The sequence below is a fragment of the Leucopleurus acutus genome, assembly GCF_964270905.1.
Source record: "Leucopleurus acutus genome assembly, chromosome: 10".
Lineage (NCBI taxonomy): Eukaryota > Metazoa > Chordata > Mammalia > Artiodactyla > Delphinidae > Leucopleurus > Leucopleurus acutus.
This window is the reverse complement of record NC_139153.1, coordinates 39,409,980-39,429,282: the sequence shown is the minus strand read 5'-3', so window position 1 is coordinate 39,429,282 and position 19,303 is coordinate 39,409,980. Positions and strand designations below refer to the sequence as shown.

The window sequence follows — 19,303 nt, the reverse complement described above, 5'->3', positions numbered from 1 at the left end:
GGTCGTCGCGCACGTCCTCATCGATCGCGTGTGCCCGCGACTGACAGACCCAACCCCCACGGCTCAGGTCAAAGGTCAGACAAGAAAAGCCCAGATGACCTTGTTCTCTGAACCAACGCAAGGGGGAGCAAGGGCCCCACGCACGGAGGGGACAGTGGTCTCAGGCCTCCCCGCGACAAAGACAACGGCCCAGGGAGTGCGGCCGGGCAGGCATGCGGAGGCCAGACCGCCGAAAGAAAATCGTCTGGAAGGGCGGGGATTTCACTTCTAACCGAAGTCAGCAGCGAGAATGGGAGCCCTTCCCAAGCCCAGGAAGGTTCCCATTCTCGAGCCAACAGGGAGAGAAACGACTGGACGCGACCCAGTACCCAGCGGTTTAGTGTACCAACTTCCAAGTGATATCTAATAAAAGTGCCAGAGGGGTATCAATTCATCAAGGATGCTGGGGTACATAACAGAACTGCTAGGTTCCACAGGAGACGGAGGGGCAGGAAACCCCAACACCAAGCATCTTCATTTCATTAGGGAGAAGAAAGCTGGATATTCCAAGATGACACAAAGGGAAACAGAAATGGGCTTTGGTGGCTAATTTTTAGGGTATTATAAACCCATCTCAGTGCACAGCAAGGGAGAAGGGGATGACATCATTTAGTCGAGGCTTCATTTACTGTGGGCAGACTACTGGGGGGAACAGTAATCATTCACCAGCCTGTGGCAGGTCTTCATGGCCACACCAAACTCAATGACAGTGTGTTCCTCTCCGTTCTCTGGAATCCATCAGACATACTCCATTATGTTCCCCCCCTCCCGACCCCTACTTTGCAGCTCCACGAGGTTTTACAGAAATTTCTCACCACCTGTATAAAAAGAAAAATAATTCAGCCTCCTAACATAACCCTTTTTTTTTTTTTCTCATAAAAGAAATAATTTCCTCATCCGGTTTTTAGACGGAACACTAGCAAGTCTTCAGTGTCAAAGGTGTTCTCCTGAGGGACTGCACCGGTGCTGTGGTGCAGGGTCACTGAGGCAGCATCAGTTGGTGTCCATGCTGCAAGTCTCATCATCCCCCATGCCCTGCTGTAAGCTGCCTGGTCTCGTCCCTCCATCAAAGGATCCAGGAAAACTGAGTGAAGTCGTCTTATACAACTCATCATCTCGCCGCTGGTAAAACAGCACATAAGCTGCTTTCGTCTAAAACACAAGAGGGGAAACATCCATTCACTGGTTGGAAAAATCACCCATTCCCCCACAGCTTTTCTCTCTGTTCAAAACACACCACTCTCAGGGATCCGCCGTCTTGCCCTGTGCAGCCACACACTGAAGTGACTGTGAAAACCCTTCTACCTGAGGCTGGCTCATGCTGACCCTCCCCAGGGAGTGGGGAAAGGCCTTGTGACAGACCCCGAGGAGAGATGAGCATCTCATTTAGGAAGGGTCCCATAAGGAATGGCAGCCAACTCTTTCTCTACCACACCTTGCTTCCACCGTCCCAGCAGGATGACTAAATAACCAACTAGCCCGGAAGACTTTTCCCAGCTCTAATCCCTAAAGGTAAGAGTGGGAACCAGGTATTAGGGCCTACTCACCACTATTTGATCCTCGGAGGCCAGGGACACACTGCTATCATCAAAGTAATACCATTTCCCATTCAGTTTGTTCTTCGCGTATGCAGTGTCTGCCAAAGCAAGAGAATACTCTAGCCGGTCACCAAGAGAGCTAATGTGGCTAGCTCATTACAGTGGCACTCAACAGCAACACAATTCCAAAACATGAAATAAACAGAGTCTGAAATTAAAAGTAATTTATAGGTTGTGTCCTAACAACCAAAAGATAACTCAGCCTTTAAAAAAAACCCTGTTCCTAGGGAGGGTGGGAGGGAGGGAGGCACAAGAGGGAAGAGATATGGGGATGTATGTATATGTATATCTGATTCACTTTGTTATAAAGCAGAAACTAACACACCATTGTAAAGCAATTATACTCCAATAAAGATGTTAAAAAAAAAAATCTGTTCCTTCTCAAAAAGGCACTAAAAGGGTAAAAATGGAGCCGCTGGGGACCAAGGCTTTAAACTGTAATTTTGGAAAACTAATCCAAAAAATAGAGGAATCCAGTGTCAATCTTCAGGATGGCTATGAGCAATAACCCAGAGTCAGGGGATACTTAAAAGGAGCTGATACTTTAAGATTTAAACAAAACAACAGTTCTCAAAAACATGCCAAGTCAAACTCCCCCACTTCATCCAGGCAGATGGTTGGCTACTACTGCCTCTCACTGCCTCTGGAGCCTGTGGGATAATCCCAGAGAGGGACACATTGGGTATTTGGGTTTGCAAAGCTGGGATGTGAACAAGAAAACTTAAATATATCTGCCTTCGAAACTGTGAGTCAAGAATCTGCGGCTGGATAACAATTCCTCACACCGGGCCAAGCATTTCCCCACACCGGGCAAGCATTTCCCACAGACAACACTTCCAGTTTTGATTTTACACTATTTCGAAGCAGGATGTGTTTACAACAGGAATCCCAGCAGCAATACCCAATTCCTGCTCCACCCAGACTCTCAGAAACAACAGAATCTGATGGAGATTTGGTTTCCAGTCTCAACCTGCTGTGTGGCTTCGGCAAGCTGGTTTTTTTTAAGCTGTTTAACCATTACTCACTGCAGTGCCTACTGCACCAAGTGGTGGTGGACGACATGGGACAAAGTGAGAGAGAAGGTGCCAAGGGCGTGTCCCCGCTGTCCGTGCTTGGCATAACAATAGCAATGGTGGCTCTCAATCGTGGCGTTCCAACTGTGGACCCAATGTGGACCTGCATATAACCAGCCTAACCTGGATGAGGAAACTGAAGCCTAACCTGGATGAGGAAACTGAAGCATAAAGAGGCTAAGTAACCTGCCCTAGCAGTGTTTAGATGCTAAAATGGAAGTTAAAAATGAATACATGTGTCCAGTATGCATGAATATAGATAGTGAAATTACTTTGGGGAGAAAAAAGTAAGAGAAGAGTAAGTGCTGCAGGATATGATATGATCAGAGATTGCTAATAGCCACTCCAGTAGAGCCCCAATTTTCAAACAGGCACATTTTTATTTCCCATCCTCTCCTACAGCTAGATGGTAGCCCTGTGACCAAGTGATAGCCAATGAGATGTATGTAGAGGAGTTGAGGGGGACTTCTGGGAGATCTGCTTAAAAGGGAAGGTCATACCCTTTTTCCCTCTTCTTCTATTGGCCTGGAATGTAGACCTGAGGGTTGGAGACTGAGCAGCCATCTAAAGGCAAGAGGTGATATGGTAAGAATGGAGAGGCAGGAGAACAGACTGTTGGGCCAACAGAAAAAGCTTATCAGTATAGAAGAGAAGACTGGGGTTTAGGGCAGTTCCATAATCCACTGTGAGTGTAAATGGAACTGACACCTCCCATGGTGTCATCTCTTGGGGTCCTGACACTGGGTGTAGTGGCAGTTATCATGGTGCAGATGCAATAGAAGAGAGATGAGGAAACCCAGCTCCTCACTTCAACATCACTAAAACCTTTCCATAAACAAGTAACAAAATAAACTAGTAAAAGTATAAAAGTGAAGATAAACCTACACATTATAGAAATTTTGGAAAATAAAGTAGAACAAAGAAAAAATTAACATTTTGGTCTCTCTCCTCCTAGGCTTTCCCCCCTCCTATCATAGTTTCTCTGTCTTTTGTTTCAATGTAGTTGTGATACTACTTTCTGTAATGATGCAATTTTGTGTAGCTGTTTTCCCTTAACATACCATGGGTATTTCCTCATGTTATTATTAATTTTATTTTGCAATGACTGTGTACTCTTCCATGAAATCGATGGACAGAAGTGCCAACGGTTGATCACCAATGCTATTATTAATTTTCCACTATTATAAATAATACTAATTTTTCACTATTATAAGTAGGTGAATGAATATCTTTGCACATGAAGCTTTTCCCCAAAGTCAAGTAATTTCCTTAGGTTTCCCAGAGGTGGATTATTGGATTAAAGAATATGAACCACCATCCTACCAGAAAAATTGAGGGGCAGCAATATGGAAAAAGCCCGCAACCTGAGGCCCGTGGAGCTGTGTAAATTAAGTGCTTAGGGCAATGCCTGGCACACAGGGATAGGCTGGTGAAAGATGACTGGCCATGGGCATTTCAACATCTCAGAAGGAAGCAGATTCCAGTACTTACAGTGGCCAACCCCCATGGCTCCATAATGATTGGACACGGCAATGAGGTCATACACATAAGGCCTTGCTGACAGGTCACAGACAAACTCAGACATGTTCAGAGCTCTGAGCAAAGAAAACAAAAATAACCCTTCAATACATTAAACTCAGAGAAAGAAGTCAGAGCAACCCAGCAACCCCTTTCATGCAACAGGCTATAACACAGGGAGGCCCTCAGAAACTAAGTGCAGAAGGAACGAATGAACAGTCCAGACAGAAGGAGCCCTGGGGTCTTGTTCTGACCACTGACATGTTCAGACTGGAAAAGAGAAGCCTTAGCTGAGACCAAATGTCAAAGAAGGGCTCTGGGCAGACACGAGGGCTGCAGCAACTTTGTAAAAATGGCTGTTACTATCAGAATTACTAATTAGTGCCATAAAAATTTAAGCTAAATACCAAAACAGGCCCCCAAAAGCTTTTTTCCCTAATGTTTTATTTTGAAAATTTCAAACATAGAGAAAAAAAGAATTTTACAACAAACATGTATACACCCACCACCTAGGTCCTCCCGTTGACATGTCTATACTTCATGTAACTATCTACCCATCCCCCATCCCCCAAAAAGCATTTTTAAATCTGCATATTGTGGGGGGACTCCTACCTTGTTGACTGACTTGCCTGTGTCACTTATACTCTGTACCCTGGGGCCTAAGAGGACACTAGTAGACAGCCAGTCCCAGTCCCTGCCCCAGGGACAGGACTGTGGTGGATCTGCACCCCCAAAAATCCAACTCTCCCCAGCAGATTACTCTCTGGTTCCTTGTGCCCCTGCATTAACGAGGTACAGCATGTCCTTGTGCTGCTCTACTGAGCCTGGGCTCCCTGGGACCAATGACAGATGGGAAGACCAGTTCAGTTAGGCTGCGTAAGGGACTCGAGAGAGGAAGTGCTTCTACTGGAGAGTCCTTTCCCTACAGACACGGAGGGGAAGTGAGCCAAAGCAACTTCTCAGAGCCTAGCAACACACACACCTTAACACAGAAAAGTCTTTGGCAGCAAAACACTCTGCCAATCAGTGCCCAGATTGTCTGCCTGTTTTTTAATTTTCCCAAAAATAACAGTGCAGCCCAGGGACCCACCTGACTGGGAATTCCACAACTGTATCAAGTTTGTCCCTCCAGTATCTATTGTAGGAGAAACGTTTGAGGTGGACCACCAGAATCTTCGGCAAGGACCACAGGTCAAACTTCTTTGTGGCCTGTTGATGCTTCTTACAGTTGGGACAGTACCTGAAAAGAGAAACCTCCACTTAGTGGGGAGGCAGGGGGCCAGTGCCACCTGGGCTCTCAAGCATGGAGGCAATCCCATAACATCCTTTCTTGTACTCAGCATGACTGCTTCTGGGCAGGGAGGTCTCTAAGACACCTTCTAAAAGAGGGTGATGGCTGTCCTAGTCTGGAAAACACAATTCACACAGAAAAACCTGTGTTGTAGGGTCAGCCATGTAAAAAAGTGACACATCCAAATACAAAGGGTTTTTGTGTACATAGATGGCCCCAGCAGATCTCAGTCCCAGGGTACCTGGGTGCCCCTGCCCAGAGGTGGGAGCTGCATACCAGGGGTCATGCTCCCCAAGGGTCTCCATGGTAGTGAAGAGCTCGATGCAGTCTCTCAGGGCCACTGCTGTCTTCTTTTTCTTCTGAGGCTGCAACATGCTGACGTGCTTCTCGTAGGTCTGTGAGGAACAAAATGCTGAGGTCTGCTGAGGAAACAAAATCTTACCAGGCTTAGCCACAACCTCACGAGCTCTCACGCCTGGAATCTAATGTACTTTCTGCAGCCTCTGAACATGTAATGACAAAATCTTTAAGTGCTTTTCATTCTCGGTCTAAAACATACCTTGCTAAACTGCTGGGGAACTGGTGAGAGAGACCCACCCGAAGCAGAAACCAGCACATACCCCTGACCAAGAATGCCGAGTGACCTACCTCAGATTCCTGCTCATCGTAATAACGGCTCCGGGTCTCACTATCCCAATCGATGGCTAGTGTGGATCGAGCTGTGGAGGAGGACCAAAGTGTCACTCACTACTGAATGGCCAGCAACAGGAGAGGCTCCTCAGGTGACAAGAGTGAGAAGGACCACACTCAGGCTACGCCATCAACACCTGCTCACCCATCAACAGCCATTGCCAAGAGCGATGCTCTGCCTTGAGCCAGCCAACTCTGAATCCCTGGGCCCCCAAATCCTTTGGCAAAGATTTCCTCAATGCTACACACTTTAAAGGCACTAACTACATAGAATTCTGAAAGGGTACAGGTCAAGATGGAGTAACAGTGGCCAGATTTCTCCTCTTGCCTTAAACCACAAGAAAACCTGACAAAATAGAGGAAACAACTGTTTTCAGACACTGACTATTAGGCAGAGCAAGAGTGAGATCCTTGAGAGAAGGCAAAAAATAAGGTGATGCCTACATGGCCCCAGCTTATCGCCTGGAGGCATTTTCCGGGCCATAGCGTGGGGGGGCAGGGGAGGAGAACAAAAGACTGATTGAGGAGTCAAAGATCAGTGTTCAAGAATGGGGCTAGGGACTTCCCCTGGTGTCACAGTGGTTAAGAATCTGCCTGCCAATGCAGGAGACACGGGTTTGAGCCCTGGTCCGGGAAGATCCCACATGCTGTGGAGCTACTAAGCCTGTGTGCCACAACTACTGAGCCTGCACTCTAGGGCCTGTGAGCCACAGCTACTGAGCCCTTGTGCCACAACTACTGGAGCCCGTGCTCCGCAACAAGAGAAGCCACCGCAATGAGAAGCCCACGCACCACAACGAAGAGTAGCCCCTGTTCGCTGCAACTAGAGAAAGCCTGCACACAGCAACGAAGACCCAAAGCAGCCAAAAATAAATAAATTCAAATAAATAAATCAAAGAAAAAAAAAGAAGGGAGCTAGAATTTGCAAGGCATTACACTAAAGACAAGAAGCCACACGGAGGGAATGGAGCTGCAAAAAGGCAAGAGAGATCCAAAACCATCTCAATAAAGCTGTTTAAAAAACTCTTCTTAGGTAATTATTTAAAAAGGGAAGCAAGCTAGCAAACTAGAGGACATCTAGCAAATCTCTTCTCCAATGAAGAAAGCAAAAAGACACAAGAGATGCTTTTGCAGCTCCCCTCCCGACCCAGGGTAGGCATCTTCACTGTCCACATGTTGCTTTTCACGCACAACACACATCCCATGTGGATGCCCCTTCCCATCTGTACAGCAGTCCCCATTACAGGCTCCAGGTAACAGCCTGTGAAATCCATGACCATTCTCTAGATGGGTCACATTTCATGAGTATTCTCATGGAACAAAAGAAATACGCATTTATTCTCATAAGTTTGGGGAAATGCTGCCACCTAGGAGGGCCACAAGAAGTGTTATCAACCGGAACAAAAGTCCTGAAGGATGGTGGGAGTGGAGGGAGAGCTCGTTTCCTTCTGAAGTCATCAAGGACGGAAGAGAAAAGCCTGACAAGAAGGCCAAGGGAAAGTGCGGAGGGGTGTCATGTCTCTGAAACAGTCTTTAGGGAGCTTTAAGCCAAGGATCACACAAGTGTCTATTCCTGGAGCCACACTATGAGATGATGAAAGCTCAGTGCAGTCAGTGAGTGCTAAGTGCAAGGATTTTCCAATAGATCCTAAGTCCCCAAAAGCCCAGTTTGAAAGGTCGGAGAAAGTGCTTACAGTTGAGTTTAAGCAGTTTCCCATCAGCTGCAAGGGAATTTAGGTCGGCTGTGCCATAGGAGTTCACCAGGCAGAAGGTAAAAAGCCTTTTTGGGCAGGGTCGGCCTTTGAGCTTCTTTTGGGTGGTCTCGCCATGGTCACTTCCCAGCTCATCCTCCCCACTGTCCTCTGTTTCTGAAAGCTGCTCTCTGCCTTCTTCCTGATGCTCCATTTCTTCTTCGTCTTCTCCTAGCATACAAATGAAAAATAACATGTATGTAATTTGCCACCATTTCAATGCTGCAATTTTTATTTCATACCTAACTGTGGTGCTTCCTTCCAGATTCAGTCCTGTGTGTGTCAAACTACATCCACCCCTTTGCATCTACAAGGCACTTAAATTCACATGTGACACCCCCACAACCTGGTAAGCAGGCAAGTGGGCACAGCTATTCCACAATGAGGACAGAGAGGCCCAGAGAGGTTCAAGGAGTCACCAGAAGGTAAAAGTGAGTCAGCAGTCCTGCCAGCCCTAAATTTGGGGCCCTCACCACTTGGTACTTTACTGGGCTTCATCACACATAGTCTGACTCTTTCAACTTGATCATTAGGCACACAGAGAGAAAAGGACCAAAATTAAACCCATACTCAATACTCAAGAAGATTGGCTGGTAAGAAACAATTTAAAAGTAAAACTTTAAATATGATAATGAACACAAATACTAAGTAAAGGTCTTCAGTTCCTCCACAAGAAACATGATGACTGTCCCTTCAACAAGTGTTTACTGCATGTCTCTCAGGTGCAGGCACCATGATGGGCCCCAAGGAACACAGCACACAGGATCCCCCCCTCCTTTTTTCTCTTTATTCATTTGAGATTGCTGAGTTTCAAGAGTTTGAAGAGGGGGGAGTTCCCTGGCAGTCCAGTGGTTAGGACTCAGAGCTTTCACTGCCATGGACCTGGCTTCAATCCCTGGCTGGGGAACTAAGATCCTGCAAGCCGTGCAACCAGGGGAAAAAAAAAAAGTTTTAAGAGGCATTCTAGGGACTTCCCTGGTGGCACAGTGGTTAAGAATCTGCCTGCCAATGCAGGGGACACCGGTTTGATCCCTGGTCCGGGAAGATCCCACATCCCACAGAGCAACTAAGCCTGTGCACCACAACTACTGAGCCTGTGTGCCACAACTACTGAAGCCCGTGTGCCTAGAGCCCATGCTCCACAACAAGAGAAGCCAGTGCAATGAGAAGCCTGTGCACTGCAACAAAGGGTAGCCCCCGCTCGCCGCAACTAGAGAAAGCCTGCATGCGGCAGCAAAGACCCAATGCAGCCAAAAATAAATAAATAAATAAAATAAATTTATATTTAAAAAAGAAATTTAAAGAGGCATTCTAGAGACATATGGTGATGAGTAAATTTCCCAGGTGTTTCCAGAGAACTGGTTGGTATATGTGGCTGCAATAAAAAAAATCCATGATCATGCTCATCATAATTTTTGTTGTTGGGCAGTCAAAGGGGAAAGTTAAGGTATCAAATAAGTAATTTCAACAAAGATGGGGACAACTCCAAAAGGTGATGTAAAAGTAACAGGGGAAGGGAATTCCCTGGCAGTCCAGTGGCCAGGACTTTGTGCTTCCACTGCCAGGGGCCCAGGTTCAATATCTGGTCAGGGAACTAAGATCCCACAAGGTGCATGGCGCAGCCAAAAAAAAAAAAAAAAAAAGTAACGGGGGAAGATTCAAAATATGAAGTTTATATATTTGGGGAAATAGCAATAGAAATGGAAACTGAGGAAAGGAAGATGTATATTCTACATAAGAATCGTCTTTCAGGGACTTCCCTGATGGCACAGTGGTTAAGAATCCACCTGCCAATGCAAGGGACACAGGTTTGAGCCCTGGTCCGGGAAGATCCCACATGTCACGGAGCAACTAAGCTTGTGCGCCACAACTACTAAGCCTGCGCTCTAGAGCCTGTGCTCCGCAACAAGAGAAGCCACCGCAATGAAAAGCATGCACACTGCAACGAAGAGTAGCACCTGCTCGCTGCAACTAGAGAAAGCCCATGCGCAGCAATGAAGACCCAATGCAGCCAAAAAATAAGTTTAAAAAAAAAAAATCCTCTTTCAAAGACTGTGTCTCAGGAGTTGTCACGAGGAAGGACAAGTTGGGCGCAGGACAATGCAGCACAGTTTCCTGTCAGGCCACAGGAACATCACAGCCATGGATGACAGTGTGACATGAGTCCCCATGAGCAGGACTCTGAAACAGCCAGTGTGCATAAGACTGCCAGCCTCAGCTCTCACAGAGGTTCCTTTCTCAATTAGCTCACTTCACTCCTGAAGCAGTGGCACTGCCCCTTTTACGCCCAGGTAAGCCTGCTCTGCTCTCAGACTGGCAAGTGAAACATTGCCCTGCCCAAGACACTCAGAGAATCAGCAGGAGACAGCCACCACAGGCCTAACAAGGAGCCATGGCAGTAAAGAGGTTAGAATTATTTCAACATTAAACAAGATTTGAAGTCTACGCACCAGGGCTCACTTATGGAATTCAAAAGAAGGCAGTGAGAACAAGAGACTGAACAAGAGACTGACAGATGGAATGTCTAAGAAACTAGGCTAATTGTAACAATAGCAAATACTGACATGATGCTGTTACTAACTGAGCATCTATTATGTGCCAGATACTCTAACCACACTATCTCATTAAACAGTAACCTCAACTCTGTGAAGCCATTATCATCATCCCATTTTGCAGATAGGTAAACCAAGGTTAAGAGAGATGAAGTGACTTTTTGAGGTCTGCCCCACACCTCAAGCTGGGAATCGCAGTGCCTCAAGTTCCAGAGCACTAAGAACCCACAGGTCACCCAAGGTCTGCTCAGAGACTACCATTACAGCTCCAACATGTCTGCTTGTGGGAACTGTGCACAAAATACACTCCTGTTCATCCCTCGTGGGAGGAGAACATGATATTCTGGGCAAGAACAGGAGTACAACTATAATAAATACTCAACCTAAAATACCAACAATTTGGAATATCCCTTCAGGACAGAGCCTTCTGGTCATTATTTTTTTATTTTATTTTTTTTTGAGGTACGCGGGCCTCTCAGTATTGTGGCCTCTCCTGTTGCGGAGCACAGGCTCCGGATGCGCAGGCTCAGAAGCCATGGCTCATGGGCCTAGCCGCTCGCGGAATGTGGGATCTTCCCGGACCAGGGCACAAACCCGTGTCCCCTGCATCGGCAGGCAGACTCTCAACCACTGCGCCACCAGGGAAGCCCCTGGTCATTATTTTTAATGTCAATTTTCACTTTCCAGGACCAGGCATGTCTTGCAGAAATCTGGGCATTTGAATTTTCAACTGGGAATATATATTCAGCTATTCACAAAGCATAAGAACTGGAGGATATTTCTGGTTTTATAGGAATAAAGCCACCTAGTCAGTCACGCAGGCCCCCAAAAGAAGGATGACAGCCACAGTGCACGTTAGACACAGCTCCATGGTCACAGATGGGCTTGTGAGCACTAGGCCACAGAAGGATGGTGAGGGCTCTGGGTTTCTTGCAACAAGTCTATCCTACTGCTTTTCCAACTGTGGCTCCTCACTCCGACATCAGGAGCTGTCCAGAGCCAGCTACCACCTGTGGCTTCCTGGGTAGAAAGAAAGGCCAAGAGAACCTGTCTCTGCCTTCTGACTGGCTGGGCAGGACATCTGTCCTCCCCAGGGGCGGCTGCTGGACCATGGTGATGGGTAAGGGCCAAGACAAAAGCTCTACAGACACAAGCCAGGTCGTGAAGGCAGCCAAGTGTACTCAGCAATCCCAACAGGTCAGAATCAAATCCTGACTCTGCTACATGACCTTGGGCAAGTCACTCAGTCCTATTATGCTTAGTCTCCCTGAGGTGAAACCAACTTCCATGCCTAAGATTACACGAGGTGTCAAAGTTGGATAATGGGCTCTGGCAGAGTGAAGTGGTGCAGACAGGGCTTCCAGGTCTGCTCTCTAGGCAGAGCCCCCAACCCCGCCTCAGAGCCTCCCTCACCCATGTATACAACACCTTTGGAAGAAGAGGGAAGTTGGGAGGGATTTGGTCAGTGACAGCCCCACGGTGTGGCGTACGCTCACCTTCACAGCTGCCCCTGGAGCCATTGCAGGACCCCAGCTCCAAGGGCGAGCTGCCAGACTCATCAGGCAAAGGTTGTTTTATATAGCGGCTTGAAAAGAAGAAAGAAATTGTTTGTTAGTTGTATCCTTTACCTATTTTTCTCCACTACTCAGCGTGAAGTAGTTCCTAATTTATATATTCAGCTATTCACAAAGCAATATACGTAAATAAAAGGGCCTTAAAGTTCATGTGATGGCTTAACATTTCAAGAAATTGAGAGGAACCTATGAGATAAGAAGTTTAACTACCAGGGCACTGAACAGACTCTGAGAAAGTCTGTTTCAAATCTCTGATAAACGATGTGTGGCACCATGATTTAAAAAAATATTTCCCAGTAATGTTAATTATCAGGTTCAGAATGATAGTGTAGTAGTTCAGAAATTACATTCAAATACAAAATGCCATTAAAGCACTATACTCCCTCAAGCAGGTGACTGACACGTGTGAAGACATGATTCCAGGAACTAGAAGAGGCTTAGGTGTTCACTGTCATGGTGCTTCAGATGTGCCAGATGTTCTGTCCCAATAGCACCTGCTCTGGCCCTCCCAGGGGCCGACACAACTACATTTCTAACAGAAGTGAGCACACGGGGTCAACACTGGCACTCTGCAGGAGGCAGTCACTCTTACTAGGCCCCATCTTATTTTAGATAACAAGCAAATCACATTCCTACCACCAACCTGATACGCTCACAAACAGCCTGGTACAAAGACTCGAGGGTGAGCTTGTACTTGGGGACAGAAACCAGCAGTGGCTGCCCATATAGCACTGCCCCAGTGGAAGTGCTCGACGGCCTGGATTTCCTTTCCCTGAAGTACACTGGAAGCGTGACACATTCAGAGCCGTCTGTGGAAGTGCTGCAGACCTCGTACCTGTGTCAATCACACAAGAGAGCAACTTCAGCGGCAGGTCTCTGTGAGAGACAGAGATCTGAGCTGCAGCTACGTGGTGGCCAGGACTACGGTTACTAGGACAGAGCACACTTCAGTACAAAAGGTGGATAAACCATTTCCAAGACGATGCTAGAGGATGGGTCAGGAATCCCAAAGAGAGTCAACTGTTAACAGAAGGTGAACCTACACAACCCAGGACCTGGGGCTAATGTGGTCCCCCAACCATGGCCTCAAACTCTGTGGTCCTTCAACTGGGACTCAACACAGATGACACCTATCATCCAGACCATCACTTCAGACACAAAGGCACACAGGGGGGGCCCAGCCACTAAGTTCAGCTTTTGTCACCCATCAAGGAGCTTAACTTTTAGAAAAAGGCATTCTCAATGCCCTACCCTTTAGTAAAACCAAATACTGTACAGCAACGTATACCTAGAATATAAGCCAAAGACTCTTTATTTCAAATGAGGAAGCAAATTTATAAAACTGTTTGCCATCTTTCTTCAAAAACATTGAAGTAAAAGAATATTAAATTTTTTTAAAAAATCAGAGATAACCAAAGAAACTGCTAAATACAAATCAATGATTTTGAAAAATGTGTCTTACTTAGTGAATACATGGGATTGAGGAGATTTATAGATGTTTTATCCCGGAACAGATGTTACCAAAATTGCTGGCAACCGACTGTAGTCTTTCCCTCTTCCTATAGGGGGAGACACAAACTTACTGATTCAATTTTTGAAAACTATAAACACAAACACACACACACACACACACACACACACACACACACACACACACACACACTCTCCCCACATGCCTGGCAAACAGTCCTGACTATAGTATATGCAGAAAGAGTTCAAAGAAAAACTCACAAAAACGTCCAAGGTATGCTCTAGGGTAAGGACCCTGGTGTCCAGCATAATGGTCAAGAACCAAGCCTTGGAGTGAGGCTCGCCCAGGTTCCAGATCCATCATTGTCACTTTCTGGCTGCTGTAACCAGGTCAAGTGCCTTAATTTCTAAGTCTGTTTATCCAGTGGACAATGGGATCACCCACCTTCCAGTGTAGTGGTGAGGATTAAGTAACTCAGTAGCACAGTACGTCACATGCTCAAAAAGTATTAGATGCTACAATTGTGTTTTCATAAGACAATTATCAATTCATCATAAAACAATTTGCTTTCCAACTGGCTGGCCCTCAAGCCCTCTGAAGAATCCTCCGTTGGTGGTTTGCCAACCTCCCCACAAGGTGATGTCCCAGGTCTTCTCAGCGCAGATATGTGCGAGCACTAGTTTCCAGAAGTGAGGGAGACTGTGTTAAGGTCTTGGGGTATGAAGTGGACAGTCCCAGCCCTGTGGCCCAGCATATGCCTTGGCACCCTCCATTAGTAAAGTAAGGGAACATGGCTGAGAGTGGGGAGGCAGCCTATGCAAGTGTGAACAGAACTAGGATCTTGGGTGTGGTTAAGAATTCTTCCTTTTAGAGTGACCTAGAAGTCATTGGCCACAAAAATGTAAAGGGAAGGAAATGCCTCCTTTGTGTACTGCATTCCTCAGCCAAAACCAAAAACCAAAACAAAATCCTAAAAACCTTTCTAGGCAGAGGCAAGTTTCTGGCTGAGAGGGAATGAGGGAGGGACAACATGGGTGTGCTCCACTTGCAAGCCTCCCTGAGCAAGCGGCTGCTGGGAGCTCAGGCAAGCTCACACTCCACCCCCCCACCCCACCCCAACCTGGAAGAGGGACACACACACAATCACACAAAGCAGCCTTGAAGCAAGAGGATTTGGGAGGGGCCGAGGAGACGAGCTGCAGTTGGAGTGTACTGTCCCCACAGGGATGAGAAAACCGAGTCTCAGAGCTTGCAGATGTTAGCGCTGGAAAAGGCTGCTTAAATCAACCTTCCCTGTCATCTGGGATGGAACCTGCCTAAGACGCCACTACCTGTGGCTGGGAGAAAGGACGAGACCCTCCCTGTACTGAGTCCCTTCTCCCGTCTTCCCGTGGCCCCTCACAAAGCTGTGACTCTTCTTGAGAAAAGCATTTCTGATAGCAGGACCATCTGCAGAACCACTGAACAGGCCTTCTTAACAGGTAGCAACTGTTGACAAAAGCCTTGTTCATGCTGAGGAGAGTTATCTGGAATGTCTAGCTCTGAAGTGCCAGTAGGCGCTTAGCACTGATGACTACCCAAAATTCCCTGAACATCCACCTCTTGCACCCAGGGGTTGGGGCAAATCCACATGAGCACCAACTGCCAGATCTTCTGCTCTGGAGACACTGACAGACACTGGCAAAGCCTCTAGAATGTTTCCTTTGACCCTGCAGCAGAAACCACTGAGTACTCACACGAAAATGTCATCCCGAGGCATGATGTGGTTTAAACCTTCATCCATTTGGAAAATTTTGTGGAACCGGTGATTATACACATCTGTGACCACCATCTAAGAATCAACAGTAACAGAAAGATTACAGGATGGATAAGAGTACACCCACCACATGCCGCAACTAAAGATCCCACATGCCGCAACTAAAAGGATGCTGCGTGCTGCGACGAAGATCCCGCGTGCTGCAACTAAGACCCGGCGCAGCCAAATAAATAAATGTTTTTAAAAAAAGAGTACACCTACTTAATAACCCAGGCACAAATGAAAATATAAGTGCTGCCCCCTGAGAGATCACGATGCAACCAGCCCCAGAGCTCAGGGGCCAAGGGCCAAAGGGGAGCAGCATGGCTGTCGCCACCAGAAAACATGTTGTATCTGTCCCAAGGTTTATGACAGGATTTGCCTTCCAGTGGCAGGAATGCTGGGGAGTGAGTGCTGACCAGAGACCAGCAGTAATCCAGAATCCTCTGGGGGTGTTCCCTGGGGCCGGAATTCCCCAAGCCATCCTCAGCACATAGCAGAAAAGACAAAACCCCAACCACCAAGACCTACCACCTGAAACCAGCAGGGGTGCAAGGGAAGTGGGGAGGAGAAGGGCACTGACCAGGGCTGGGACAAGGGAGGGGCTGGGGGCATCCAGGAGGATGGATCCTCGGGCAGCAAGAGGTCTTCACTTTCCCCACCTTCACACAGCGCCACGCTCAGCAGAAAGGCCAGCGTGAGCAATTGTTTTTATTTTTCTATTTTATTTTTATTTTTAAATAAATTTATTTATTTATTGACTGCGTTGGGGATTCGTTGCTGCGTGTGGGCTTTCTCTAGTTGTGGCAAGCGGGGGCTACTCTTCGTTGTGGTGCACGTGCTTCTCTTGTTGTGGAGCACCGGCTCTAGGTGCGGGCTTCAGTAGTGGCACGCGGGCTCTGTAGTTGTGGCTCGCCGGCTCTGGAGCGAAGGCTCAGTAGTTGTGGCACACAGGCTTAGTTGCTCCGCGGCATGTGGGATCTTCCTGGACCAGGGATTGAATCCGTGTCCCCTGCATTGGCAGGTGGATTCTTAACCACTGTGCCACCAGGGAAGTCCCAGCAATTATTTTTAAATAAAGATTTCTATCAAGTCACTCCACAGACTTACAGAGTTTGGGACAGGAAAGAACTTCCAGCTTCTCACATTACAGATGAGGTCAGGTAGGAAGGGGAGGCAAAGTGAGAGCAAATCCCCAGTCCTGGCCCTCTGACCATAGCTAGTGTGTCCTCAGTGGAGGAAAGACAGTGTTCCCAGGGCTGGAAGGGACAGTCTCAGGCACAGTGTGCAAAATGAACAAGGGCCAGGAGGTCTGAGGCATTCAGATATAAACACATGTGTGCTGGCTGATAAGACCTACCCCACAAAAATGGCTACAAGGTTGAAACTTAACTCCAAAGGACTATGAACTGCCCCCAATAGGCTGAATGCCACTGAACAGCTCGCCTTACGTTTTCCGCAGCAATGCCAGACAGCCTGGAGAGAGCCTCACACAGGTCAGACACAGCCCCCATCAGCGGCACAATCACACGGTACTGCAAAGGAGAGATGGGAGAGGTGACAAGGGTGCTCTGGAAAGGGTGGGAGATGAGTTGGGAGGAGCAGGCATCATGGAGGGCAGAGGTGCCCCACCAGAAACAGTGTGTGGTGAGCTCAGGGCCCAGATGGGTGGCCAGCTGACCAAATAGGCAAGTCTTCTGCATCAACACCTGCCTCTCTATTCAGGTAGCACCACAGAAGCTGGACCATCTCTTTCCCTCCTACACATTGCTTTATTTTTTTCTTAACTTTTCAGAGCCATTCACTACTTCCTTTAAAGAAATGTTATAATTATACAAACTGCCAACCAGTCCTTGTCATAAAGCCAGAAGAAGCATGCAGTGAGCCATCAGCAGGGCTGGACACTAAAACCGGCCTGTCACACCTTTCATTTGGTCTTTTGTTCTGGCAAGGCTCTCCTAGCTGATTTAGGGGTGAACATAACCAAGGGAAGTACTGTTTCTAGTCCCCTAACATTCAGATTCAAGGATCTCTTAGCAGATCAGCCAGGTTCCTTTAGTCAAATGAATGGAGCATAGGGGAAAAGGTGACAGAGAAGTCCAGAGAACCTTCACAATATGCCTGAATGACATGGGATTACACAAAGATCTGAGGGAGGACAAGGGCACACACTCAAGGCAAGTGCCAAGGGGTTTCAGAGGCAGCTGATGGAGCTGCTGCTGCAACCGATGGAAGCAGCCCCACTCTGGGTCTGGTAGCCACTCACAACGAGGGGTACCATGAGGGTGCCCATTTCTCTTACCTGGGTAGGTCTGCAGCGAGGGTCAGCGGGAACCAGGAAGATCTCCATAACTCGATCTTTCTTCAAGGGCAGTGGGAGAGTTAGATAGCAAAATGGATCAAAGGTCACAGAAACCTTAGCACATTCTGGGCAAACCAAGGTAGATTTGAAGAGGCCATGGAACGTGTCCACAATCACAGAGTCATTCCTCAACCTATGATTCTCCCAGGCTTCCTTTGCCACAACCTGGAAGAAAGCAAAGGGGATAAGTAAGACATTCTCAACATCCCCCAGTTCTTAGCCTCTGCATCCAGAATGATTCACAGCAAAATCTGAAATAGACTGTGAGGCAGTCTGTGCAGCCAAGAACTTGGTCCAGGCCAGTGAGGGCCAGGACTGCTCTTAGCATACCAAACTCATTCCACATGCCAGCTCCATGCCCAATCCTACACTTAACAAAGTGCTGATGCAGGATCTACGGGACAGAGACAAACTGAGAGCACTGTGGACACATGGACCTGACCGGGGAAGGACTGCCTCCTATAGGGCTTCCAATGATCCAAAGTCCCTTCAGTGAGCTTTTAATTTATGCTATCGTTCAGCTAGCTCATGGTTTTTCCTTTAAGATGTGAATGCTACTTTGAAGTATTCATATTGATCATCCCAATGTGATAGGTAGCTTAAATACTAAATTCCCTCTTCATAGATCTGAAAATCAAGGCAAAAAAATGTAAGTGCCCTAATAACATTAATAAAAACTATTTTAATCATCATGGATGGATTTTAATGGATTTCAATAATCCCAAGGGCCCACACTACAGGCACTTTACAGTTTTCAGGGTGCCCTAGTCTCTGGTTCACCAATGTAATTATACTAAACAAACTGGCTCGAACTTGAAGAAGCCCAAGAGGGAGCATCAGGGGTAACTACAGTTAGCCCCTTTGTAACGTGCAACACATTTCCATATTAGACCTCATGTCCACGTCACAAACAACAGTGAGAGGCAACCAGAGCCCTGGCACCAATACTCCAAGACCAGAAGAATGCCCTTGCACCTCCCAATAGGAGGCAGCTTCTTTGGAATACTTTTCTTCAAAAGTCTTCAATATCATACCGCATCTGGCCGCCCATTGGCATCCTTCAGCTCCAGGTACGGTTTTTTCTTCACTCGGTTCAGATCTTCGTGCAATCCATCTAGAAGAAAGGCTAACAGCTCCTGAGAGTCTTGTTGTTGGTAGCCAGAAAACTGAGGGGCAAAACGTCCCACCTGAGTCTACAACAAAAGCAACCACATCAGAAGGCGTAAGTTATAAAGAACCAGTGAAGTCAGATAGGAAATTGTCATCAAAAATAACTTTGGGCTTCCCTGGTGGCACAGTGGTTAAGAATCCGCCTGCCAATGCAGGAGACAGGGCTTCGAGCCCTGGTCCAGGCAGATCCCACATGCCGCAGAGCAACTAAGCCCGTGCGCCACAACTCCTGAGCCTGTGCTCTAGAGCCCAAGAGCCACAACTACTGAGCACATGTGCCACAACTACTGAAGCCCGTGAGCCTAGAGCCCATGCTCTGCAACAAGAGAAGCCACAGCAATAAGCCCACGCACCACAACGAAGAGTAGGCCCCGCTCGCCACAACTAGAGAAAGCCCGCGTGCAGCAACGAAGACTCAA

The 19,303-nt window shown here is 47.3% G+C and overlaps 1 protein-coding gene across 3 annotated transcripts in view; it reads right to left on the bottom strand.

Annotated features, from left to right (window-relative positions):
• Window positions 1-70: 70 nt before the first annotated feature.
• Window positions 71-19,303, bottom strand: part of USP4 (ubiquitin specific peptidase 4) — a 49,882-nt gene continuing 30,649 nt past the window's right edge. For all 3 annotated transcript variants that reach the window (XM_082848259.1, XM_082848260.1, XM_082848261.1), the window contains 13 exons: window positions 18,749-18,907; window positions 17,655-17,879; window positions 16,804-16,887; window positions 15,294-15,388; window positions 12,730-12,921; window positions 12,009-12,097; window positions 7,904-8,131; window positions 6,168-6,238; window positions 5,796-5,914; window positions 5,319-5,468; window positions 4,202-4,305; window positions 1,587-1,675; window positions 71-1,191 (listed from right to left, as the gene is read on the bottom strand). In XM_082848259.1, coding sequence (XP_082704385.1) covers window positions 1,033-1,191; window positions 1,587-1,675; window positions 4,202-4,305; window positions 5,319-5,468; window positions 5,796-5,914; window positions 6,168-6,238; window positions 7,904-8,131; window positions 12,009-12,097; window positions 12,730-12,921; window positions 15,294-15,388; window positions 16,804-16,887; window positions 17,655-17,879; window positions 18,749-18,907 — 1,764 coding nt within the window. In that variant the 3' untranslated portion in view covers window positions 71-1,032. The remainder of the gene's footprint in view (window positions 1,192-1,586; window positions 1,676-4,201; window positions 4,306-5,318; window positions 5,469-5,795; window positions 5,915-6,167; window positions 6,239-7,903; window positions 8,132-12,008; window positions 12,098-12,729; window positions 12,922-15,293; window positions 15,389-16,803; window positions 16,888-17,654; window positions 17,880-18,748; window positions 18,908-19,303) is intronic.